Here is a 26,212-nt window from a genome sequence, read left to right on the forward strand (position 1 = left end):
TGTCTGGAGGGCTCAGTTGGTTAAGTGTCTCCCTTCAGCTCAGTCATGATCCCAGCATCCTGGGATCGAGCTGTGCTTTGGGCTCCCTGCTGAGCAGGGAATCTGTTCACCCTCTGCCCCTTCCCCCTGCTCGTGCTCTCAAATAAATAGAATCTTTTTTTAAAAAGAGATGTGATTGATAAATATTATTTTATATGATAAATAATATATATTTATATTGATAAATACACACACACACACACACACACACACACACACACACAGAGTGAATATTACTCGGCCATAAAAAAGAATGAAATCTTGCCATTTGCAATGATGTGGATGGAGCTCGAGAGTATTATGCTAAGCGAAATAAATCAGAGAAAGATAAATACCATATGATTTCACTCATATGTGGAATTTCAGAAACAAAACAGGTGAACATAGGAGGAGAAAAAAGAGAAGCAAACCATAAAACAGACTCTTAACTATGGAGAACAAACTGGGTTGCTGGAGGGAGGTTGCGGGGGGATGGGTTAAATGGGTGATGGGTATTAAGGAGGGTACTTGTTGAGATGAGCACTGGGTATTGTATGTAAGTGATGAATCACTAAATTCTACTTCTGAAACTAATATTACACTGTATGTTAATTAACTGGAATTTAAATAAAAACCTGGGTGGGGGAAAGAAGGACCGCCAAGTCCGGAGAAGTGTTCTACGGTGAGGGAACATGTAGAAAGAAACTCTTTTTGTATATTTTTCAATATACCTTTCTTTGTACTTTTCCAGTGTCTTTTCTGTTCTATACCTCCTGATACTTAGGTATGCCGGTAGCAAAAACTATGCCTTTCTTGCCTGCCTAGTTCACTGTACAGTTACTCCTGTAGTTATTCTTACATAAATGAAATCAATATTTCTGAAATTATATGTATTCATGAAATAAAGTTAATATTTACTTTTATGTTTTTCACTTCCTTCCCTCCAAAGGCAGTACTGGGACTCTTCAGACAAATGTTTCTGGGAAATGTGGACAACTTGGATTTTCACAGATACGTGGGAAAACCGGCAGTGTGGATTCTGACTTACAGTACCTAGGGACAGCTAACAATCATCAAGATAAAGGTTTAAATTCCAACTTTATTTGGATACAAATGATTTATAAATATTATGTGGGATTTCCAGATGTAGCTTATATGTTATTTTGTGTAATTTTATTCATTGCAAAAAAAGAAAACAATGTTACATTTTTAATAACAATTTTAATAACATTTTTTCATAACTTACCCTAAAATGTTAGATTTAATAATCTTAATGTAAATATGACTGGTGGAAATTAGAGAGTTTAGAAACTCATGGTGGAGATGAGCATTTTAATACCAAGTAATTAAGAACATTAGTCATTAAAAAGTACCGTGTTAGCAGGAGACAATTACTTTCCATAGCAGTTTTAAATTTTTTTTTCCTTTTTGAGAGAGACGGCCTGTGCTAGTTGCGGGGAAGAGGGAAAGAGAGAATCTTAAGCAGGCTCCACGGTGTGGAGCCACACAGGGCTCAGTCTCATGACCCTGAGATCATGACGTGAGCTTAAATCAAGAGGGGATGCTTAACCGACTGAGCCATGTGGGCGTCCCAGCAGTTTTAACTTTTAAGGCAGTTTAGAATTAAGTCCCCTGTTAGTAACCATAACTTCCTGACTAGCTATCATTTCAGATATCTTATATGTCCCTAAGATATAGAACAAAAGGAAGGGCTTGAGGCTGGCTTGTCAGTTATATGAATTTTTGATTTGAAGCGGTTTCTTGAATGTCTGTGTTAATTAATAGCTTTATCAATTATTATTTCGAGGTAGGATCATATGAAATATTTCTAAAGGTATTTCAATTTTTGTTACATATCCTTTACTAAAGCTTTTTGAGTGATAGGGATGTACCTCTGTCTTTATTTGTCAATGAAAAGTAATGCTCATTTGAAATCAGTAGAGAAGATTTAGCTAATATAGTACTTAAATTTTAGCAACCCTTTCCTCCACCCACTGCAGAGGGCCAGATGACACCATAAAGTTTTTCTTTATGGTGTTATTCCCAATAAAACAATTCATCTTCCTTAATGATAGAGATATTTCCTAAATTTCAACTAGATACCTTGGGACTTGTGATTAGTAGAAGCATCGAGGAGTCTCTCTGTTGCTTAGTCTGTTCCTGTTTAGGATATCCCCAAATTATTACATTACCTTTGATAACTACCTCCACTCTCAGTGTTTAATCAGATCTTCATAGAGGTGCTGGTTTTCTGTAACCTCTCAGAATACCTGTAAGAGCAGCTGCTAAAGGGATGTCAGGTTCTTCCAACGTCAGCATTTAGCTTAATAGTAGGTTGTACATTAAAAAGTCTATTAGGACCACCACCATATCAACTAATATTCTCAGTGGGATTTCTGAAGACCCGGGTGTAGATGCCAGATGCCAAACCACCCAGAAGCTTCCATCCCAGTTTTAAATGTTGCAGTGATCCATACCAAACATTGGAAATGTTGGTATATTTTTTTGCATTCTTTTGGTTCTATTTATGTGCATTAAAAGATTTGATGTTTGAGTTCTTTGTAAGAAATATTTTGAAATCTCTTAATAAAAAGAATATGTAATAAATAACACATTAACATGGAAGCATCAGAATCTACTAACAGAGCATTGCAATTCAAATCAGGAAGCTGAAAGTTTTCATTCTACACGTAAATTTGTGACCACTTAAATCTCTTGTAGTCCCCTTTCCCACCCAAATAAGATTTAGGTAGACATAAAGGTCCTAACTATGTCATATATGAATTAAAAATAAATGATATAAAATTATATGTAGTTAAGTCTTCAGAAGAAAGTTTTGTTAGTATACATAAGCTAGGTCTTATGTTGTTGAAAATCTTCCAAAAAATACTAAAGGAAAATTTAAGGGAACTCTAAAGGGTTACAAATAGATTTTTAAATTAATTGAGGAGTAAAAAGAAAAGGTCAATATAAAGCAAGAAAAATAATAAAACACACAATAAATAGAAAGCACAAAATAAGATGGTAGAATTAAAACCAAATATATCAGTAGTTAACCATAAATATCAATGGACAGAATTTACCTTTTAAATAACATAGATGATCAGATTTTATTTTATTTATTAAAATTGAAATGCTCTTTTTTCTGGTTTATATTTTTTTCCATTTTTTTAAAAAGTTTTTAGTTAAATTCCAGTTAGTTAACATACAGTGTAATATTCGGTTCAGGTGTACAATGTAGTGATTCAACACTTCTGTGCATCAGCTGGCACTCATCACAAGTGTACTTCTAAATCCCCATCACCTATTTAATCCCCCACCTGCCTCCCTTCTAGTAACCATCAGTTCTCTATAGTTGAGTCTGTTTCTTAGTTTCCATCTCTTTTTTTTTCCCCTTTGCTCATTTGTTTTGTTTCTTAAATTCCACATATGAGTGAAATCATATTTGTATTTGTGTTTCTCTGATTGACTTATTTCGCTTAGCATAATACTTTCTAGCTCCATCCATGTCATTGCAAATGGCAAGATTTTATTCTTTTTTATGGCTGAGTAATATCCTGGTTGTGTGTGTGTGTGTGTGTCTACCACATCTTCTTTATCCATTCATCAATCTATGGACACTTGGGCTGTTTCGATAATTTGGCTATTGTAGATAATGCTGCTATAAACATCATGGTGCGTGTATCCCTTTGAATTAATATTTTTGTATTCTTTGGGTAAATACCTAGTAGTGCAATTGCTGGATTGTAGGTAGTTCTATTTTTAACTTTTGAGGAACCTTTATACTGTTTTTCAGAGTGGCCCCACCAGTTTGCATTCCCACCAGCAGTACAAGAGGGTTCCCCTTTCTCCACATCCTCGCCAATACCTGTTATTTCCTGTGTTGTTGATTTTAGCTATTCTGACAGATGTGAGGTATTAGCTCATTGTAGTTTTGATTTGCATTTCCCTAATGATCAGTGATGTTGAGCATTTTTTCATGTGCCTATTGGCCATCTGGATGTCCTTTTTGGAAAAATATCTATTCATGTCTTCTGTGCATTTTTAATTGGATTATGAAATGATATTTTTAAGAGCCATACCTAAAACACGTCAAAATAGAATGGGAGAAAGTAAAGCATGGAAAAGATATACTAGGCAAATAATCAAAGATAGCAAATTTAAAAATACTGGTATTAGGGAAAATATGCACACTAAAGCTAAAAATAGTTTTAGGGTTAAAGATGATCATTATAATGAAAAAAGAACAATTCAAGAAGATAAGACTTTTCTGGGGCGCCTGGGTGGCACAGCGGTTGGGCGTCTGCCTTCGGCTCAGGGCGTGATCCTGGCGTTATGGGATCGAGTCCCACATCAGGCTCTTCCACTATGAGTCTGCTTCTTCCTCTCCCACTCCCCCTGCTTGTGTTCCCTCTCTCGCTGGCTGTCTCTATCTCTGTCGAATAAATAAATAAAATCTTAAAAAAAAAAAAAAAGAATTGATCACCTTTTCAAAAAAAAAAAAGATAAGACTTTTCTAAAATATTTGGAGATGTATGTTGGCAGGGCGGAGTGTGTGTGACAGAGTTACAAGGAGAAAATTTAAAAAATCTACAAATGTTAGTAGAAAATTTAAGTAGAGGGGCACCTGGATGGCTCAGTCTGTTAAGCATCTGCCTTGGAGTCAGGTCATAGTATTTCCTAGTATTCTGTGAAACCTTCAAAAAGAGATAAATCTTATCTTATATGAACTGAAAGAATTAAGAAGAGTTTCCCTGCTTTATTTTATGAGATGAGTATAGCTTTAATACCATGACCCCATAAAGTTAATGAATAAAGGGAAAAAACGGTGGCCCAGTCTCACTTTCACGAAAGACAAAGTCCTAAATAATGTGTTGGCAAATGAAACCTAGCATTGTGTTTTTAAAATGTGTATGTTATATATTATGTGTAAGTAATTTTCCAGGAAATTCTATATTTTTAACCTTATCACAGAAAGAATTAGGAACACCATATAAATGTGTCAATAACGCGGTTAAAATTCAACGTCTGTGCATGATTACAAACTCATAACAGACTACAGATAACTTTTTTAACTTGATTAATATCTCTTAATACCTATAGCAACTATATGTAGTGTTAAAATATTAAAATTCACTTTAATGTCAAGAATAAGACAGAAAGGCTCACTGTTACCATTGCTTTTATACATTTAATTACTAATTCCTTTAGTATTTATTGGGAAGGAGGTACTGTTCTAGAATCTAAAGATCAAAATCTAGTAGAGGAGAAAATAAAGAAACAAGAATAGAAGTGACTGCTATGAAGAAAAATAAGGCAGGGTAGGAGACAGAATGTGGTAAGGAAAGTTTCTGTGGAGTGAAAATGTTTAAGCAGAAACCCAGATGAGTGAGGGAGTGAGTTACATTGATATCTGGAGAAATCCAGTAAGAGAGCATTCCAGGAAGAGAGAACGGTCAAAGTACAGATGATCTGAAGTAGGGCCATATTTGGCTTATTGGAGAAATAGCAAGTCAGTGGAATGAGTGAGTGGGAGGTAATTTTCAGAAATAACTTGAGGCCTTGCATAATACAGTAAGGATATGGGATTTTATTCTGAGTGGGATGGGATGTCAGGAGGTTTTTGAGAGGAAACAAAAATAGCCTGATTTGACTATTTTAAAACGATCAGAGCTGCTATTAGAGAATAGGTTTAGTAGCAATGGGGGCAGGGTACAAAGCAAACTAGAAAGGATATGGCAGTTGTGCAGGAGAGAGATGATATGGTTGGTATTAGAAAGGAAGCAATGGAAGTGATGAGAAGTAGTTGGATTCTAATATACAAGGTGGCCATAAAGTTTGGAAACAGATAATTTTATAATGTATGCTTATGTAATATGACTAAGCTATTTATTCTGTATTCACCTAAGTTTTCAGACTTAGTGATCACCCTGTGTTGCTAATGTAGAGACAAGAAGATTTACTAATGGATTAGATGTGAACTTTGTGAGAAGAATCAAGGATGAGTCCAGTGTTGTTGGCCTGAGCAACTTGAGGAATACACCTGCCATTTACCAAGAAGAGGAAGATTAGGAGAAGAGTAGATTTGACTGGGAAATCAAGCATTTTGTTTTGAACATGTTACATTTGGGCCCATCTGTCTTTTTAAAGAAGAAGTTGAGTGGCATTTTGATATTAAGTCTGGATACAAAGGAAAATCTATGCTAAAAATTTGGGCGTCGTTGTACTCCCTATCTAGGGAGAGCCTAGCCTAAAATTAAAAGTATAAGGTTTGTAGAGGAAGAAACAAAAATTGTCATTACTCTCAGATAAAATGTGGTACAATGTGGTAATTAAGAGCACTTGGAAGCCACAGTGCCTGGGTCTGTATCCCAGCTTTATGATTTTCTAGTGTGTGATTTTTGGCAATTTACTTATCCCTCTTACATTTTTCCTTGTAATCTATAAGATTAGAACCTACCCCCACAGGGTTGTTGTGAGGATTAAATTACTTAATACGCATGAAGTGTTTAGAACACCACTGTTGACACATAGTAAAGTGCTTAGTAAGCATTAGCTCCCATCATTATCATTATCATAGTTGGCATCGTTATCATTATTAAAATTACTAGATACCTACAAAGAAAATCTAAAAGCATATACAGAAAACTGTTAAAATATTAAGCAATTTAGCAAGGTTGCCAGATATAAAGCCAGAATATAAAGGTCAATAAAGTTCCTAGACACCAGCAACTTTCAGAAAATATAATTTTTAAGAAAGAGATTACAGTATCAACAAAATATATAAGTATATGGAAACCTAACAGAAGATTTGCATACCTTTTATTATGAAAGCTAAAATATATTTCTAAGAGACATAAAAGAAGACCTAAATAAATTAAAGGCGATCCCACATTTTTAAACAGGAAAACTGGATATCAGGAAAATGGCAGTTATTCCTAGATTGATCTGTAAATTCAGTGTCATTCCAATCAAAAACCCAACCAGGATCTTGTATAGGACCTGTCAGGCTGATCCTGAAATACATGTAGAAGAATGGAAGGCCAAGAATGGCCAAGATAATTCTGAAGAAGTTAAAAAATAGGACACTCATCCTATTGGCTAGCATTATGATAAATAAAACATTGTAGTACTAGTGCAGGGATAGACAAAATAGACTAATTGAACCAATAAAAAGCACCTAAGTGTGTGTGTATACATATATACATATGTGTATATATATGAGCTTTATAGATCAAAGGAAAAGAAAGAACAATTTAAAACATGGCACTGGGAAAATTGCACTATTTAGAAAAAAGTTAAATTAGAGCTTTACCTCATACTGTACAAAAAGAAGTAAACACCAAATGGGATAAAAACCTGAATGTGAAAAGCAAACCAATTTTAAACTCTTAGGTGTATATACATAAATAACATATTCTCTTTTGTTTTATTACAGTGTACGCTAGCCTGAATTTTGCCCCTAAGACACAGCAGACCTTTGGTAGCCAAACAGAACGTACGTCTTCATACTCTGGTCTAAATCCAAGTCCAGGAGGCTTCATCCTTCCATCCTATCCTCTCTCATCACCTCGAACTAGTCCAAAGCACGCATCTCTTACTGTATCTCCAAAGAAGTCTCAGGATACTTCAGTTAACTTCTCTAATTCCTGGCCTCTTAAAAGCTTCGAAGGACTACCAAAGCCGAGTCCACAGAAAAAGCTTGTCAGCCAAAAGTCGTCTGACCCTCCAGGTAGAAATGATGGTAAAAGTTAATACTTTGTTCAAATTTATTTGTGTTTTTGAGCTATTACTTTGGAGTTAGGATTGTTTGATCTTTAAGAGCTGGTAAACTGCATTTTATTTCTCTGAATAGTAGACATCTAGGAAAATATTTAACAGTATGTTAAGTCAAATGTGTAATATAAAATAAAATTCAAATGTTTTCAGAAATAGGCAACTAATAATGCTTTATAATGAACATAAACAGTCCGAGAGCCTAGTAACAGATTTTAGCTTTAGAAATATCAAATGTCATTCATATAATTACTATAATTAATGCTTTGTATTCATTTATTCTACATTTTTTTAATGCTTACTATATGTTAAATTTATTTATTAACTAAAATATTCTTTTATTAACAATAGCCCTTTCCAGGACATCTGGGTGGCTCAGTCCCTTAAGTGACCGCATTCGGCAAGGGTCATGATCCCAGGGTCCTGGGATTGAGTCCCGCATAGGGCTCCTTGCTCAGTGGGGAGCCTCCTTCTTGCTCTGCCGCTCCCCCTACTTGTGGTTTCTCTGTCTCTCTCTCTCTCTCTCTGACAAATAAATAAATAAAATCTTTAAAAAAAACCCAAAACAATAGCCCTTTCCAAAATAATGAAATTAGCATATAAATTTATTCAAGACAGATCAAATCTCAAAATAAAAAGTCTATTAAAGGCAGCCCCTATATATAGCCCACATACTTTCTTGTCCCTAGCCTCTGAACTAAGATGTACCACCTTTAAACTACCCTACAACACTGGTGTTCCATTTTATAACATGACCGTAAGGTCAATTTGTTGCATGATTAGCCGATTTTATCACTTTTTCTTAGCACTACACCTTCATTTCCTCCATTAATTTCTTTCTGTGTTTGTCTTTCCTACAAGATCAAATATTACATTGAAAGCTGAGAGTTTATTCAGTTTATTCTCCCATGTGTCCAGCATTACTGCTTTGCACATAGTAGTCACTCACATGTTGCTTACATAATTAAATGAAGCCAGGCAAGTAGTCCTTCCAGCTTACTTGTGGACTTTACCGTACAAATATTAGTTATGATAATGTGTATAAAGATAGAAATTTAACTTAGTATATAGTATTTTTATTTAATATGAAAGAATTTCTGGTGACTCGTTTTTGTTATATTTGTTAGGAGACACTGATCTTTGATGTGATTTTAAATAGTAATCTTCTAATAAAAAACAATGTGTCTTTTTATTTAAAAACTCTATTCCAAACACTTGTGATTATAACTCCCAGTTCTCTGAAATTAAAAAAAGGTAAATAAAATATATTTTTTTCTTGCAGGAGAAAATTCTCAAGAAAAACTTTCTCCAGTTCAACTTACACCTGCCTTGGTGAGATCACCATCTTCCCGACGAGGCCTAAATGGGACCAAACCTGTCCCTCCCATACCACGGGGAATCAGCCTTTTGCCTGATAAAGCTGACTTTAGCACAGTGGGACCCAAAAAGAAAGAGCCTGAAGATATTTGGAAGAGTGAAAAAGATAGTCTCACAATTGATCTTTCAGAATTAGATATCAGAGATAAAGATTTGGATCAAGAAGAGGTTAGAGCCAAATACCATTTTTAATAATTTTTAAATGCTTGTAATTTTCTATAATACAATAGGTGTTATTTAAGGAAAAATCAAGTACTTTTTAACTCCATAACATGTTTTCTTTTTATAAAAATATTTCATGATCCTTATAGAAAATGTAGAAACTATGGTGAAGTATTGGAAGAAAATTCATCACACCAAATCCCACTACCCAGAATAATTTGCCATTAATACTCTAATGTGTTTCCTTTCAGTATTTCTTCTATGCATATATTATTTCTTTTTAAGTTAAAAGTATGAGTAATATAGCAATATACCTATACACGAATCCCTCCCAAATGAACAATTTGCATATTTGTTTCCTATTTTTAGATAAATGAAACAACATAGTTACCTCCCCAATCCAGTTCCTTTCCCTTCTTCACCAGAAGCAACCACATCACCATTAATTTGTGTTTTATGTATTTTTATACTTTTCATATATTAATATTTTGATATTTACGATATAGTCATAATTGATTTTGACTTATTCCTAGTCTGTTGCTATTGCAAACAGTGCTGCATTGGACGTTCCTGAGTATGTCTGTTGTGCATATGTACAGGTTTATTTATCTTTATGAAACTGATATCATATTATATCCTCATCTTTGAATTCTCGGTCACTCCATTTATACTATAAAAATCTATTGCCAGTGTGACAACTCTGTACATACTAATTATGTCAGAGAAGGAATGTGGTTGCTATATTACTTTGGATTTGGAGCATTATTTCCATAGATACTTTCTTTTCATCATATTAGCCAGCCTGATGTCAGGTTTAAAGAAGTGTTTTACATTAAATGTGTAAACTGAAACACTCAGTTATATTTTGTGGTCTTATTTTTGCCTGTTTTTAAGATGTAAGCATCATATACCGATAGTTTGCTCAATAAAATAAATATTAATGCATATTCATTTTAAGGGCATTTCTTTAACATTAAGCATGTGTACCAAAATTGGTTCTTAATGAATTAGTCATTCCAACTTCTGACTGCTTGTAAAATCTTTCCTTCCCCTCCCCCACCCCTAGTTGTATTTCACTAGTACTAGAAAGTGAATTCATTTAAATGGAAGAAAGTTCTAGAAGAGGCATTTTCCTACATAACTCATAAGTTTCATCTGATGCTACTTTTTTTTGCGTGATTTGTATGATAACTTAAAAATAGCCCTTTTTCTTTTAATGAATAATTGAAAGGGTAATTTCTTTTATGTAATTATTGATAAATATAGGAGGATAGTACTATTTTTAAATATTCAGCCTTCTAAGGATTTACTAGGGAAGTGGCCATACTGTTGAATCAACCATTATAATTGTTATAATCAAAATGTTAAGTGAAACACAGTTTATGTATGTTTATGGGTTCCTTAATTCATTCAGGGTTCTATTCCCAATTTTAATATATTTGTTTATAATGGCATCTTCTACTCTACATTTCTAGAAATACTTGGCTTCAGAAGTCACATACAGTCTTCTGTTATTTTCTGACCCCTAACGCTGGCAAACTTGATCTAAACTTCAAATTTAGAGAACTGATTACTTTTCACAGAATTTCTAAATGGCCACATTCACACACCAATGACTAAGATTGGCTAGACCTCTCTGACTTCAACTCAATCTGATTCAATGATTCATTTACTAATTAAATTTTATTGTATTAGTCAATTGTTCTCAGTGCCGGAAATACCATGATGAATAATAGCTAGAGATCCTTCCTCTTAAGGGGCTTACAATCTTGTTTATAAATTGGTCGTTTATAAAATATGTATGTTAATATCCATCTTGTTAATACAAATTGGAGAGTGGCTTAGCTAGATATAGTATAGTAAATGGAATTTAAAGTCTAAGGATAACTTTTACTCATATGAATGTCTTGTAAAGTTAATTGTTTTTATTTCTTTCTTAGATGCAGAGCTCTCTTAGGTCCCTTCGTAATAGTGCAGCTAAGAAAAGAGCAAAACTGAGTGGCAGTACTTCTGATCTTGAAAGTCCTGATTCTGCAATTAAGCTCGACTTGACTATGGACTCACCATCTCGATCTTCCTCTCCAAACATCAGCTCTTACAGTGAAAGTGGAGTTTATAGCCAAGAATCATTGACTTCTTCTCTGTCTACAACTCCCCAGGGGAAGAGAATAATGTATTTTGTTTTTTGACGTGTTAAATGAATGCTAATCTTTAATTTGTAGTCTGACCCCTAATATCATATTTGAAAAAAACTTTTAAACTATTTTCTAGTTCTTAAAATGTTGAAGTACATTTAAAAGGCAGTGGAAAAGTTTGCAGATACTATCTAGCTTGGCTTTGGTCTGGGATGGGTGGAGAGAGAGAACATCGGCTGTAACTTAGAGCACGTACAGTAATACAAACCCTTATTCCCCAAGCCTTAGTTGTTGTTCTGCCTAAGATTTATCCTAGTATTTTTTGTTCTTTGGCTCCATTCTGGATCATTGAGTCTTTTGCAGTGGACCTATAGCTGATATTACTGCTTTCATTGAAAACTCAGCACCAATTTCCTCTGATTTTTAGATTAAACTCCACTCAGCTGTTACTTCGCCATTTCTTATATGTTATTGTTCCATTTTCTTGTAGAAGCTTAGGCCTCCGTGCCATAGGTTTTGCAGCGTTCTCAGGAGTCTCCTTATAGCAGTTCTGAAATTAGAGTCCTGGCCACCCCAGAGCATTTTTTTCTAGTATAGCAATTCAACAAACTTTTCCAGATTACTTCAATGACCTCTAAGTCTTAAACAGTGATCCCACCTTGATTTCTGAGAATTTCTGTGACTCTATTCTAGGATTTTGGGGAATCTCTTCCCTCTTTATTTTATTTTTTTAAGATTTTTTTTTTTTTTTTTTTTTATTTATGTGACAGAGAGACAGCCAGCGAGAGAGGGAACACAGCAGGGGGAGTGGGAGAGGAAGAAGCAGGCTCATAGCAGAGGAGCCCGATGTTTCCCTCTTTATTTTAGACCAAAACCTAAGAGTAGAATTGCTAGGTCATAGGATAGAGATTTAGCTTTTTATATAACTGCTAAGTCGTTTTCCAAGATACTTGTACAATTTTAAACTTCCACTAACAAAGTATGAGAGTTCCAGTTGTTTCACATCCTTGTTTATTTTTGTTGTTGTCCATCTCTTTATTTTCCTTTGATTTTATCCTGAACCATGGTTATCTACAGCTACTAGCCGAAAATATTTAAAATTAAATTTAAATTATTTTCACATAAGTGAACTGGAATCTTTAACAATGTAGGTAATTAGAGACTGCATAATCAAAGGACAGATGGTGTTCTATTAACTCTAATGGAAAGGGTGTTTCATTTCAGCAGTTCATAGAATTAAACCAAATTTTTGTGTCCTGCTGTGAGAAGTTTGTCTTATCCCATGATTCCATTCTCTACATTTTTAACTTAAGTAGCCACTTATTTTGCTGTTGGAAATTTTTTCTTACTGGAAATTCCTTTGTTGTAATTACCTAGGTAGAATAATGCAATATATTTACAAAATGAATTTGAAATGGCTACACGGGCTGGTGAAGTAACTGTTTACATTTAGTTACCAGACATTTAAAATAGATATTTATCTTTTGGACCTAAAGTTCTTCCCTTATTTTCTATGAATGTGAAATTTTGTGTTAAATACTCCTACAGTTGCAAGATCCTGTAAATAATCTAGAACCTAGTTGGGAAGAAAAGTTCATTTTATATTATAACATTTAGAATTCACTATTCTCTATATTGTCTTGTGAAATTATTCTCTTCAGATAATGAATTCTGTGAGAAGTTCAGTATACCCTCATTTCTGGACTAAATTACCTTTAATGAATTTCGTATTTCCACCTTAAGTTTAATAGCTTTGAAACAATTAATATTAACCAGGTTGCATCTTGCCTTGAGAATCATGGCAAAGAGAGCCACTATTACCTCATGTGGGGCTTTCATCTTTAAGTGGGTTGGGGAGGAAAAACTCTTGAGAACCACTCTTCTAGAGACTAAAGTATTTTCTTTCATTCGAGTCAGGTACATGGTATAAATGTAAATTGACTAAAAAAACCTATCATCTATTCTGGAGAAACTACTCTTTAAAAATGTTTAACATTGACTTCTCACTAGGCCAATTAACAAATATGCTTATCCAACTTCTAAGAACTATGCTCCTTTGTAAAATCTCTTCTTTATAATATCCATCACTGGCTTACTGATATTACAACACCTAAATGATTTAAAATAGTTCCTTTACATTCAGATTAAACATTCTTCAGTCACTTTCTTTGTGAAACAACGCCTGTAGGTCTTTATAATGTCAGAAAAGTGTAACAAAGAATAATCCAGGAAGAAAATGGCATTTGCTAATAAACCCACTTGTTGCTTATGCAAATTAGAATTTGTAATGTCGTTAAGTCTCTTTTTTTCTGTATTATTATCCATGAGGGCAGGTAGTGTATTAGATGATTAGATGACTAGGAATCATTTGCTTTGGTTTTGGAATGAACTTTCTTTGGATCACTTGGGGTTTTTTTGTTGCTGTTGTTTTTTTGACCTAACAAAAGGTTATATAGTATGAGTTGGATAATCTTTCCTGCCTTTTGTAATCCCCTCATGAATAATTAAGAATTGCCTATATGTTAAATGGTTGGAAGTTCAAAAAGTGAACTAGGAATACCAATAAAAAAATATTCTTAGCTATAGTTTTCATACTTGCTCCTGTCTTATGACCTAAGAATGTTGAACAGCTTTAGATCTTAAATGTTTATTGAAATTACTTTGTTTCATTGTAGGTCAGACATATTTCCGACATTTGGATCAAAACCTTGTCCAACAAGACTTTCTTCTGCAAAGAATAAAAAGTCTGAGATAGCTGACCAAAGCCCGAGTGCAGGTATTTTATAACTGTTTTATAAATATGATTTATAAAAAGTATGATTTTTAAATGATATCAAAAATGGTAAAAAATGCATTTCAGGTGTAGAATTTTTGTAGTTACCAATTAAGGCTCGTCATCTTTTTAACTCTTTGAAAAACCTTTTTTGGCAAGAATAAGTATTGTATCATTCTTGGAAAAAAAAAAAATTTACCTAAATAATTGATCCCCCTTTAAGCCCATAGGTTACCTATGCCTGGCTCTTCCAGCTGGACATTTTGGTTTAATTGATGTGGAATGTGACCTGCCACCAGAGTTTTGAAAGCCCTCAGGGTGATTCTAATGTGCAGCATAATTTGGAAGCCACTAGGCATCACAAAAGACAATTTGTTTTAAAAACAGCACTTAACTAGTTGTTAAGTTCATTTGTATCTTGTTAAGCATTTTGTGAACTAACCTGGAAGTCTCTAACGTGCAGCATCACTTTTCAGAAAACAGATTTAGTTATTAGTAATCATTTGGAAAACTATTTGGATTCTGATCTATTTAGGATGGAAACTGCATGTGATTCTTCTTTATGATTGCTAACACTGTATTGGATTATGAGTGAATTATAAGAAACTGGAGTTTATTTTCACATGATCTCAGTATAAAAGTCCTAACAACTTTAAGGCTAGTCTACCTTACATTATAACTTCCTCTCTAAGAAGCTATGTATGTATGTATTTGTCTACTAAGATTTTTAAATTTCTTACTCCTAACTATGTCTTAATTTCATCTCATCTTTTTAGTCTCCACTATCCCTTTTACTCATTTCTTACCTACTTAGCTTCCTAAGATTTCTCTCTATAATTCTCTATAAAAGTCTCAGTCTCATTCTCTATAATCTGTCCCCCACAATGCAAGTCTGACCGCATTGCCCAGCCCAAATTTATTTAGGGCATTCTTCCATGATCTGTCCCTGTCTACCTCTCCAGCCTCATATTTCACTTCCTTCTTTGTAATTTTGTATTCCAGTTAAATCAGACCATTTTCAATACCATTTCCTCTCTTTTTGCAGTTACACGTACCATTTCTTCTGGGTGAAATCTGGAATCCACACCACACCCCATTTAGCTCTAAAAACAGTTCAATTGCTTTCTCTGGAAACCTTCCCCATTCACAAACAAAATTGATTATTACCTCTTTTGTAATATCATTACATTTTGCACTGACATCTTTATAGTGGTATTGCCATTATTTTACTTTTTTTTGGACTCTCAGATTCTCAGATCCCCAGAGATTATTTACCTTTGATTACCTACCTAGTGCCTTCATTATCATGAATGCCTAATTCAAACATGTATTCCAGGTATATTGGCTTCCACAAAGCTAGTGTTCCACAAAGAGTTAGTTAATCTATTAGGCACAGGAAGACAGTGTATATGAGCTTTGGAGTCTGAAAGACCCCAGCTGTAATCCCAGTTTGACCATATTCATGAGCTGGGCAAGTGATTAACTACTTTGAAACTCGGTTCCCTCATCTGGTAAGGTAAACCTTGAGCAGTGATAATGAACATTTAAGTATAAGCACCTATTGCATAGTGGACGCTTGGCTTTTGTTCCCTTAAAGGAGAAGACACAAGTTAACACATAAACTTATTCTTTAATCACTTTTTAAGGCTGATTATTATAGTAAATTATTCATAACTTTATATAAGTTATTGGTAGGCTGTGTCTTGTTTACAAAAGTGGAGCCCTCTTCTGGAAGAATATCTTTGGAGTTAGAAAAGAATAGATTTAGAAAACCTAGATTTGAGTTTCCCCCTGACCTCATAAGTGACTTAAGTTTTAGTAAAGTGAAAAAGTTATTTAAACAGTACATACTTCTATATACAATATTCAGTGTTTGCCAAACTTGTCTAATATTTAGTATTTCTCAAACTTGCCTAGTCCTAGGGAACACCAGGGGTATGCTTGTAATACAGATTCTGGGACCTCATCTCACAACTAATGAATTGATCTTCACAGTTAAAAATCTATCTTTTTAACAAATAAGTATTTCTAAGATCAGGTTTTGGAGACTCTACTTTTGAATTCACTGTGAGATATTCTTGGTTAAATTTAATATGCCCTCAAAAATGTAAAGTTGCTAATGGCTTAGGATTTTATAAACTTGGGTTTACGTTTTTTGTTTTTGTGGGATAGGGTTTTGTTTTTAGTAAACAAATGATTCCTGCAAGTTTATCATTTAATTGATAAAGCTTGAAAATGATAATGCTCAGAGTAAAGACTGTCTGAAAACAAAACCAAAAATAATTATCCAACTTGTCTTTATGTCCTCCTTTTCAATAAATATTTCCACATGTAATCTGCCACTACCTATTATAGCACATAGGTAAATGTGCTATAGGTAATTTAATAGGTAAATTTCCTGAATTATGTTATAGTAAACTTTTTCCCTGTAGCATCAGATTAGTAATACCTATTTTATTTTTTTATAAAGATTTTATTTATTTATTTGACAGAGAGAGAGACAGCCAGCGAGAGAGGGAACACATAGGGGGAGTGGGAGAAGAAGAAGCAGGCTCCCAGTGGAGCAGGGAGCCCTAAGTAATACCTATTATTAACAACAGAAAGCATTTGCACCCAAAGCCAGTATCTTTATGAGGCTACCTTTATGAATTAACTATCAAAACTAAGATGAGTATAGACAGATATTCATGTTACTCCCAGAAGTTCTGTATCATTTAACACCGGATATTTTTTGACTCTCTGTGAACTTAGTGTCTTTTACTCTACAGTCCTCTGTTGACCAGTTGCCACCAGCCCCCCTTCTCCCCATGATCCTGTTTTTATTTTTAAAAACCCACAATAATATTAAGAACAAATTGTATTTTATTATTACTACCTAATGGTATTTGTAGGGAGCTATATATATGAAAATGGATGGTGACTTAAACATATATCGTGTAGGATTTTCCATTTAGTAGATATTTTGTGGTTTTAATAGCGTCAAAGTATTGGTATAGGGTGGTCAGTTGAAACATTCAAATGTAGATTAAAATTTTTGATATTTGTTAAAAGGAGGCCCACATTAGGGTTTTGATTTTTTTTTTAAAGATTTATTTATTTTTTGATTGGGGGGATAGGGGGAGGGAAAGAAAGAATCTCAGGCACACTCCCCACTGAACGCATAGCCCAACCCAGGGCTGGATCTCACGACCCTGAGATCACGACCTGAGCCAAAATCAAGACTTGGATGTTTAACTGGCTAAGCCACCCAGGCACCTTTATTTCTTTTATTTTTAGTTAGGAATATAACATTTGGGTATTTACAGTATGCTAGGCACTATGCTAAGCCCTTTCAATGTATTTTCTTCACTTAATCCTCACAACCATTCTGGAAGGGGTAATACTATTACCCTCATTTTACAAATAAGGTTAAGTGTCTTGCCCAGGTTCTGTCGGTTTAAGTGGCAATAGTACAATTTAAATCCAGGAAGTATGATTCCAGATTCTGAGCTTAGTCACTCTGGAGTGTACTGCTTCACAGCCAGACCAGTATAGACCCATTACACAAGAGTGGGAGAGAAGAGAGAAATGGAAAATATCTCTCAGGATACAGTTTAAAAATTTAGATTTAGAGGCGCCTGGGTGGCTCAGTTGGTTAAGCGTCTGCCTTTCTCTCAGGTCATGATCCCAGGGTTCTGGGATCGAGCCCCACATCAGGCTTCCTGCTCAGTGGGGAGCCTGCTTCTCCCTCTCCTCCCCACTTGTGCTCTCTGTCTCTGACAAATAAATAAATAAAATCTTTTTTAAAAATCTATATTTAAAAATTTTTCTTTTTGTTATAAAGGTTTATATGTCATTCAAACATTAACTGCCTGTCATATTTAAATAAATATACACACATACACTTATTTCTTCCAAACATTGAATTTTGTATTTCATTGTAATTTTAAAGCCTGTTTTATAAAATGTTTTAGATATAGTTTATAATAAATGTTCTTTTATTTTTTTATAAGGTTTTATTTATTTATTTGACAGAGATAGAGACAGCCAGTGAGAGAGGGAACACAAGCAAGGGGAGTGGGAGAGGAAGAAGCAGGCTTCCAGCAGAGGAGCCTGATGTGGGGCTCAATCCCAGAACGCCAGGATTAGGCCCTGAGCCGAAGGCAGATGCTTAACAACTGAGCCACCCAGGCGCCCCTATAATAAATGTTCTTAACTGCTAGTAACAAAATTTAAAATACGATAAAACTCTTTAAATTACTATAATGTTATAGTTTCTAATATTATGTCACTGACCTTTTTAAAAGTCTAGAAGGCAAGATAGATTTAGAGGGGAGATATGTACCTATCTATAATATTACCTGAGTCATTCAAATAAATATTTTTATGTATTTTATTTTATAGGGATTACAGCATCCAATGTAAGCATAATTGGTCAACGTATGAACTATGGGTTTGGATGTGGTGATTTTGAAGATGATAGGTCCCATGACATTTCACCTAGTGTTTTCAAAATACAAAATAAGGAACACCCAAGACATAAACATACAAAAGGTTAGTAAATTTCACAAGTTAATTTTTAAGATTGAATGTCTGTAAATCCTAAATTAAGTGTCTCAGAATTCTCCCTAAGCATACCAATCAATAAACTGGGATTTCTCAGTTTTGAGATTTTTCTCATCCCTCTACTGATATGTTATTACTTCAGTAATTTTGCCAAATAGGAGAACATACAGGTTCATATATTGGTTAATGGACTTGCCTGAGAAGCCAAAGCAGGAAAGAATTACCCAAGAGGTTAAAACTAGGGAATCTCCCCTTTAAGATTATACACACATACACACATTTTATAAGACATTTTACCACTAAAATGAGGTAGAGAAATCATGTGAATAAATAAATCCCAGATGCCTACTTAGGTTGTAACCATGGAATAAAACTGTGGAAACGGGAATATAGTTTTCCTGTGGTAGAACCTGGGAAGGCTTCTTTGTTATCACTAACCATTATTAATAATTTACATTCTTTTTTTTTTCTTTAAATTTAGTGTAGCAAGTATCTCCTCTGTGACTGCTCTGTTAGTTTTTTCAGAGAACCTATTACAGCTACATTTTTTTAAAATTCCCTTAGGGTAAAGAGGAAGTTATTTTAAAAGGTATAAATATTTAAGTAGAATAACTAGAAGTCACTGTATTTCAATATTTAATCTACTAGTGACTGTAAGGAGCTGTCATTTTTTATTTGTAGCGGCCATGATTGTAATAGGTCAACTTCTGTTATTTCTGGTCATCTGAAGTTGTGTGTGTGTGTGTGTGTGTGTGTGTGTGTGTGTGTGGGCAGTCCAGCATTTTAGATCATGTGTATTTTTTGTGTGTGGAAATGAGTAAAGGAAAGTTGCTTGGAATGTTTTTTCTTATATTTTTTTTTGGTAAATTTTTAAAACATTTCATCCATGATGTAATTCAATATCTATTCTTTGTGGAAGTTTTCTTCTCTGTCATTGTTTTTACAAAAGAGAATGACAGGTTTTTTTCCTGTTTACTTACATATTTTATTTCTCATGTAAAGATAATCAATACAAATACTTTTTTTCCTAAAAGTAACTCATATCCTAACATAAATTTTTTTAATTTTCTTTTTTTAAAAATTGCTTTGAAATAATTGCTGAATATGTTCGTTCACTACTAGTGGCACCCTTTTTTGGACAGCAGAATCATAGAAATATTTATATCTTCTGACCAGCAGTTATTTCTACTCCAGAAAATTACTTCACACACACGTCCAACTCTAAACCAAACACCTACTGTATCTGTCTGGTCAACAAGAATAAACATGTTGAAAAACCAAACTTACCTTCCTTTCCAGACCTGCTCTTCTTCCTTTGTTTTCATTTTTGTTAGTAGCATTACCATTTTCCCAATTATGGGGACTTGTAACTTTAGAGTCATCTTTGTCTACTTCTCCTTACCCTCCAAGTTTAGGCGGTGACCATCCTACCAATTCTGTTTAACCTGGGCCTTCATTACCTCTTCCCTGGATAATTGCAGTACCCTTCTGAATAAGACATCCTGCCTCTTATTTTATCCATTTTTACTCCAGGCTGCATACCCTTCTAGAATTATCTTTTTGAGGGGCACCTGGGTAGCACAGTGGTTAAGCATCTGCCTTCAGCTCAGGGCGTGATCCCAGCGTTCTGAGTTCGAGCCCCACATCAGGCTCCTCCACTAAGAGCCTGCTTCTTCCTCTACCACTCCCTCTGCTTGTATTCCCTCTCTCGCTGGCTGTCTCTCTCTGTCAAATAAATAAATAAAATCTTTTTTAAAAAAAAAAAGGAATTATCTTTTTGAAGTATAGTTACCATCTCTTCCATACTCAAAACCTTGAGTGCTTCCCTGTTTCCCACAGAATAAATTCCGTGCTCTGCAGCATAATTTTTAAGACCCTTAATAATCTTGTCTCAGCTTAACTTATTGCATTATCTCTTACTCCTCATTTCATTCCCCATCCTCAGGCATTCTTATTCTTAGTACTAGAAGTTTTCTTGGTTGGCATGTACAGTTGGCCTAGATGTCTGTTTCAGATCCTAATGTGTTCACATCATGTCTGCTTTTTGAATACTGACTTAAAATCCATTTCTTTAGAAAGTTTTCCCCCACTTAACTGGCCTGGAGTAGTATAAGTTATTTAAAAGTAAAGATATTGTCGTCTTTATATTCCTCTTAGGCTTTGCATGTATTAGTGTCCGATGCCACATGTTAAATGAGTGGAGCCGTGATGAGCCAACCCAAACTAACAGTGTAGCCTTGGATACAGTCACTCAAACATAGCATCCTCAAATAATCACATTAAGGGAATTTTGAGTATAGTGCAGAAGGGAATAAAACAACTTCCAAAAGAAACTTTGGCAATGGGTGGCATATGTAAATGGTTTCATTTTGCAAGAAACCTGAGACGGTTTTAGGATTAGCTTTCAGAACCACTTCTTCCCATTCCAGTCCTCTGCTGGTTGTTCCTTTGAACATGCCCATTTTCTGGCATGCTAATGTAGAGCCCCAAGTAATAATTTGAGAAAGTGATTAGTGTTAGATGCTTAGAGTTTTAGCAAACTAGCTTTTATGAGTTACTATTCTCTTTCTCTGTTCGGTTGAATGAGACGAAAGTAACAAAAAGGTTACGTAGTTTCTAAGTCAAGAGTCTTTTAAACTTATTTTTTCTTTGTATTTTATAATTGATACTCAATGAGCAACATTTCTTTCAGTATTTTGTTTACAAGACAATTTGGTGTAAAAAGTAAAAGTAACATTAAAAATGACTAGTTATATCAGCTTCTCTGATAAATGAAGTTAAACTACATAAAGATAACATGTTCTTTATATATTTTCCTCATGAGATTTGTCTAATTATTCAGTCATCTCTTGATAGACTGTGTATACACTTCATGTTTATGGATGGATGTTGAACAAATTGTTCCATTTACTGAGATTTTCTTTCCTTTGTCACTTAATACCTTTTAAGGCTACCAGGTTTCTGTTCTTTGACCTCAAGTTAATTATATTTTGCTTTTCATTTTTCGTGCCTTGTAACATTCATCTAACATATATTTATTGAATACTTAGCATATGCCCTACTAAGAGGCTCTGGAAAAGAATGAAAATCTAAACCAGACATGGGTCCTGTCTCCATAGAGCTTACAGTCTAATAGGAGAATAATTAAGTAAATAAGCACAAACTGAGGTGAACATTAACCTAGAAAATTACAGATTGCTGTGAGATTGACTTGGTTTGTTTTCAGGAGTCAGAGGCTTTCCTTCATGGTTACCCTTTTGTCACTCAATTATCGTGCTGTGATTATTTTCTTGTGTATCTTTCCTATTCTTAACTCTGGCATTTTATTTCTTATATTTTTTTTGTAAATAGCACTCTTTAGGGGAAGAAAGGTTTCTTTTCTCTCTACTGCCTCGTCCAAATGAGGTATTCTAATTTCAGATATTTATAGAATTAATAAGTAAGTGTGAATAAATAAATTATAAAATCCATGTATAAAATAAAATTTGTTTTAAAGGACCATGTTACAATATCATAAAATACTATGTAAAACGATATTAAAATGTGCGGTTTTTTGTTTCTTTAACATTTACAGGATCATCATCAAATTTACAGCAAATTCCCAGTTTTGAGTTCACATCCACAAATACCTTACCAGAAGACTCAGTCGTTGTTGTTGGAAAAGGTACTTCCAAGTCATTTAGCTTGTTAATTGTATGTGTTCTCCACACATAAGCAAAGCATATCATTAAAGAACAGAGAAGAGTGTGATTCGAGTGTCGATTAGAACTTTTTTTATTAGAACTTTTCTTTTTAAAAAATTATTAAATTGAAAGAATTAGAAGTGAGCACTTAATTTTACATTTGTCTTCTAATGAAACTAAATTCATGTCAGTAATTTTCAGAGATGAATTATGTAACAGCTGCAGCATAGGTACTTCTAAGACACTTTTAGGATAACTAAGACAGTTTTATCATAGTTGAAGTTCAAATAATAGTCCTTATTTATAATTTATCAGCTTAGTATTTAATGTAATTTCATTATTTTCCATACAGAGTCTAGACAAATCAGAATTAACACCTGTTATATATTTTTGGGTGCCAAGGAGTTCTTTGAACAATATATTTGCAAATATTCTTTAAAACTCTTTTTTTTTCTTTAAAACTTTATAAGGGTATAATTGACAAAATTGTAAGGTATTTAAAGTGATTATTTGATATCCATATGCATTGTGAAAGGATTCCCCCATCAAGTTAATTAACACATCTCAATTAGTTGTTGTTTTTTTTTTTTTAAGTTTTTATTTATTTGTCAGAGAGAGAGAGAGAGACCACAAGCAGGGGGAGCGGCAGGCAGAGGGACAAGCAGGCTCCCCGCTGAGCAAGGAGCCCAGTGAGGTACTCGATCCCAGGACTCTGGCATCATGACCTGAACTGAAGGCAGATGCTTAACCGATTGAGCGGCCCAGTCGTACCAATTAGTTCCCCCCTTTTTTTTTTTTTTTAATAAAAAAACTAGAACGTGATGATAGACACTGAAGGTGCACATCTTATTTCTGGTAAATACAGTGAAATAGGATGAAATGTTTGGAAAGCTTTCCTAATTGTTTGCTTGGTAGAGTCTCATTAAGTTAATTTGAGGCCCTTCTCAGATTGGCTCCAACCTACCCTTGCAAACTTAGTTTCTTTTATTCCTCTGTTTCTCTTATGTCCAACCAAACTGAGTTAATCACTTCACATACATGCTTCATACTTGTTCAGCTCTGCTTCTAAGCATTACCATCTTATAGGATGCCCTCCCCTCCTTCTTCAGTTATCTGTCCAAATTCATTGTGTCTTCCAATCCCAGCTGAAATCCTTGCTCCTTGAAATGTTCTTAAACACCCCGCTCATACCAGCCTTTCCTTTATGTGAACTCATTATTACAATATGCAGTTCTTATTTAATATTGTGAAATGTCTAGGGGCACCTGGGTGGCGCAGTCGTTAAGCGTCTGCCTTCGGCTCAGGGCGTGATCCCGGCGTTCTAGGATCGAGTCCCACATCAGGCTCCTCCGCTGGGAGCCTGCTTCTTCCTCTCCCACTCCCCCTGCTTGTGTTCCCTCTCTTGCTGGCTGTCTCTCTCTGTCAAATAAATAAATAAAATCTTTAAAAAAAAAATATTGTGAAATGTCTAGTGATACCTTCTAAATGATTGTCCTGTTAGGGTATTTGTTTTTATATTTATTATTATTTAACATGTCTTTCTTACTGACTATGTTGTTTATTTCTTAAAGTCGAGAGCCTTGTCTTTAACTTTGTTATCAGAGTGACATCACATAAATACTTAATGGCAGTTTGTTGGTCGGTTAATTTCAGGTGTATTTGGAAGTCCAAATTCAGCACCAGCAGCCAGCAGCCAATCAGTGGTATCTTCTGTGGAAAATGGAGATACATTTTCAATTAAACAAAGCACTGAACCACCTTCAGGAATTTATGGAAGAGCAGTCCAGCAAAATATTCCATCATATGTTGATGTTGAAAATGAAAAGGATGTAAGGTTATTTGCTGATAATTATTAGGATAAACTCAAGCCTATATTTATATCATTGTGTTGGGTTCATCAGATTTGGGGTGGTAAAAGTGTTTTGATTACAATTTTTAAAATCTCAGGATAATTGAAATTTCTGATCCTAATCATTTAAATAATGGATTATTCTTCTTTCCAGCAAATATATTCTCATTCTGGTATAAAGTATCTAATGTACTTTATACTATTCATGTACTTTACATATATATATGTATGTGAATTTACAAATTCAACAATTTTCTAGGACACTCAAGGAGTGACAGACTGGTATCCTCAGGCACAAATTTAGTTATGATACTAGCACCATGTAATTCTAGTCAATTTTAGAATTCCTGGAAAAAGGACTAAAAAATGTATAGTTTATTTTTTTTATATGTAGACAATGTCTATATACAGTTGTCTGAGATGAAGATAGTTATTTTAAATATCAAACTCCCTGAATACTTTCAGATATTTCAACTTTTTCATTCAGATTAAAATTTCTATTTCAAAATCTACTTATGACAAGATGAGACAAAAAAGAAAAGAGGAAAAAGAACTTTTTGACATTAAGGATTGTGAAAAGAAGGAACAGAATTCCTGGGAGCGAATGAAATATACAGGAACAGGAACTGAGAAAATGACATCTGAAAGTAAGTGGAATTTAACTTTCGGTGTGTTTTCTTAACTGATAATATTCTAAAGCTAGAGTACCTGTGGTTTAACTGAGAGCTAATAATGCAATATGTTGAACCATAACATTGAAATTTGTAAGACCGAGTAGCTTCTAGTATATTAAATATTATTTCTTATAAAAAAGGAAGTTGGTTGATTGTTTTTCTCCCTTCTAGACTTAAATATTTTTGAAGATGAGGTGGGAATATCAAAAAATGAGAGTTCCCCTTTAGAAAATATTGCCTTCAGGGGCGACTGGGTGGCACAGCGGTTAAGCGTCTGCCTTCGGCTCAGGGCGTGATCCTGGCGTTATAGGATCGAGCCCCACATCAGGCTCCTCTGCTATGAGCCTGCTTCTTCCTCTCCCACTCCCCTGCTGTGTTCCCTCTCTTGCTGGCTGTCTCTATCTCTGTCAAATAAATAAATAAAATCTTTAAAAAAAAAAAAAAAAGAAAAAGAAAATATTGCCTTCAGCCCTCCATTGAAAGGAGGGACCTGTTTAAAAAGGTCACCATCTTTAGTGTTTTCAGATTCAGGTAAGTAACTTGTTTAAATGTAAAGAATAATGTCACAAATGCTGGTTAAGCTGAAGAGACCAAATATGGTTCAGTGCATTTGTGATGAAAAGAGCACTAAGGTAGTAGGAGTCCGTAGACAGACCTGGATTCATAATTATCAGGCCTGCCTTTTAATTAACTTTGTGACCTGGAAATAGGCCTTAGTTTTCTGCCCCTTTAAATGTCCACATTATCTCAGAGGTCTCCTCCGTGCTCTCTGCAAATATTCCTGTTACACTAAGGAGTGGTATCCCATTTTATAGCTGGGGTTAAATGAGATTGTGAAGTTGGTTTATATTAGATCATGATTTTAAAAAATCATTGTATTTATCACTTATTCAGCCTGCCATTCAGTACTTACTAGGTCCTATACCTGGCCAAGAGTGGCTTCCATGTTTCCTGTGCTGTTTTTAAAAATATTAAATAGGTCTTAGGTATAGTAGCAATTTGGAAAAATCAGAGATTGAAATTAAAAAATCTCATGAACTATAATAAACATTAAGAATTATTGCTTATTATTTTTGTTTATTATTGTTTAATGTTACTAAGGAATAAACTGAACTATCGTAAGCATTTTAAAATTTACATTGGGTCTGAAGTCTAGGTATCAATAAAAAACCCAAAAGTACAGAAAAGATAAATATATAAATGTGATCTTGGACAACATA

At 34.3% G+C, this 26,212-nt stretch overlaps 1 protein-coding gene across 6 annotated transcripts in view; it reads left to right on the forward strand.

Moving 5' to 3' along the window:
- The window catches only part of TOGARAM1 (TOG array regulator of axonemal microtubules 1), a 69,544-nt gene that overhangs the window by 17,574 nt on the left and 25,758 nt on the right, over positions 1 to 26,212 (forward strand). For 3 of the 6 annotated variants that reach the window (XM_026513653.4, XM_044389476.3, XM_026513657.4), the window contains exons 3-11: positions 968 to 1,102; positions 7,457 to 7,762; positions 9,077 to 9,339; positions 11,274 to 11,506; positions 14,144 to 14,244; positions 18,625 to 18,774; positions 22,361 to 22,450; positions 24,123 to 24,298; positions 24,806 to 24,965. In XM_026513653.4, the coding sequence (XP_026369438.1) occupies positions 968 to 1,102; positions 7,457 to 7,762; positions 9,077 to 9,339; positions 11,274 to 11,506; positions 14,144 to 14,244; positions 18,625 to 18,774; positions 22,361 to 22,450; positions 24,123 to 24,298; positions 24,806 to 24,965 (1,614 nt within the window). The remainder of the gene's footprint in view (positions 1 to 967; positions 1,103 to 7,456; positions 7,763 to 9,076; positions 9,340 to 11,273; positions 11,507 to 14,143; positions 14,245 to 18,624; positions 18,775 to 22,360; positions 22,451 to 24,122; positions 24,299 to 24,805; positions 24,966 to 26,212) is intronic. The other 3 variants (XM_026513654.4, XM_026513655.4, XM_026513656.4) reach the window with 3 other exon arrangements.

Source organism: Ursus arctos, unplaced genomic scaffold (assembly GCF_023065955.2).
Source record: "Ursus arctos isolate Adak ecotype North America unplaced genomic scaffold, UrsArc2.0 scaffold_37, whole genome shotgun sequence".
In the NCBI taxonomy this organism is placed as follows: domain Eukaryota; kingdom Metazoa; phylum Chordata; class Mammalia; order Carnivora; family Ursidae; genus Ursus; species Ursus arctos.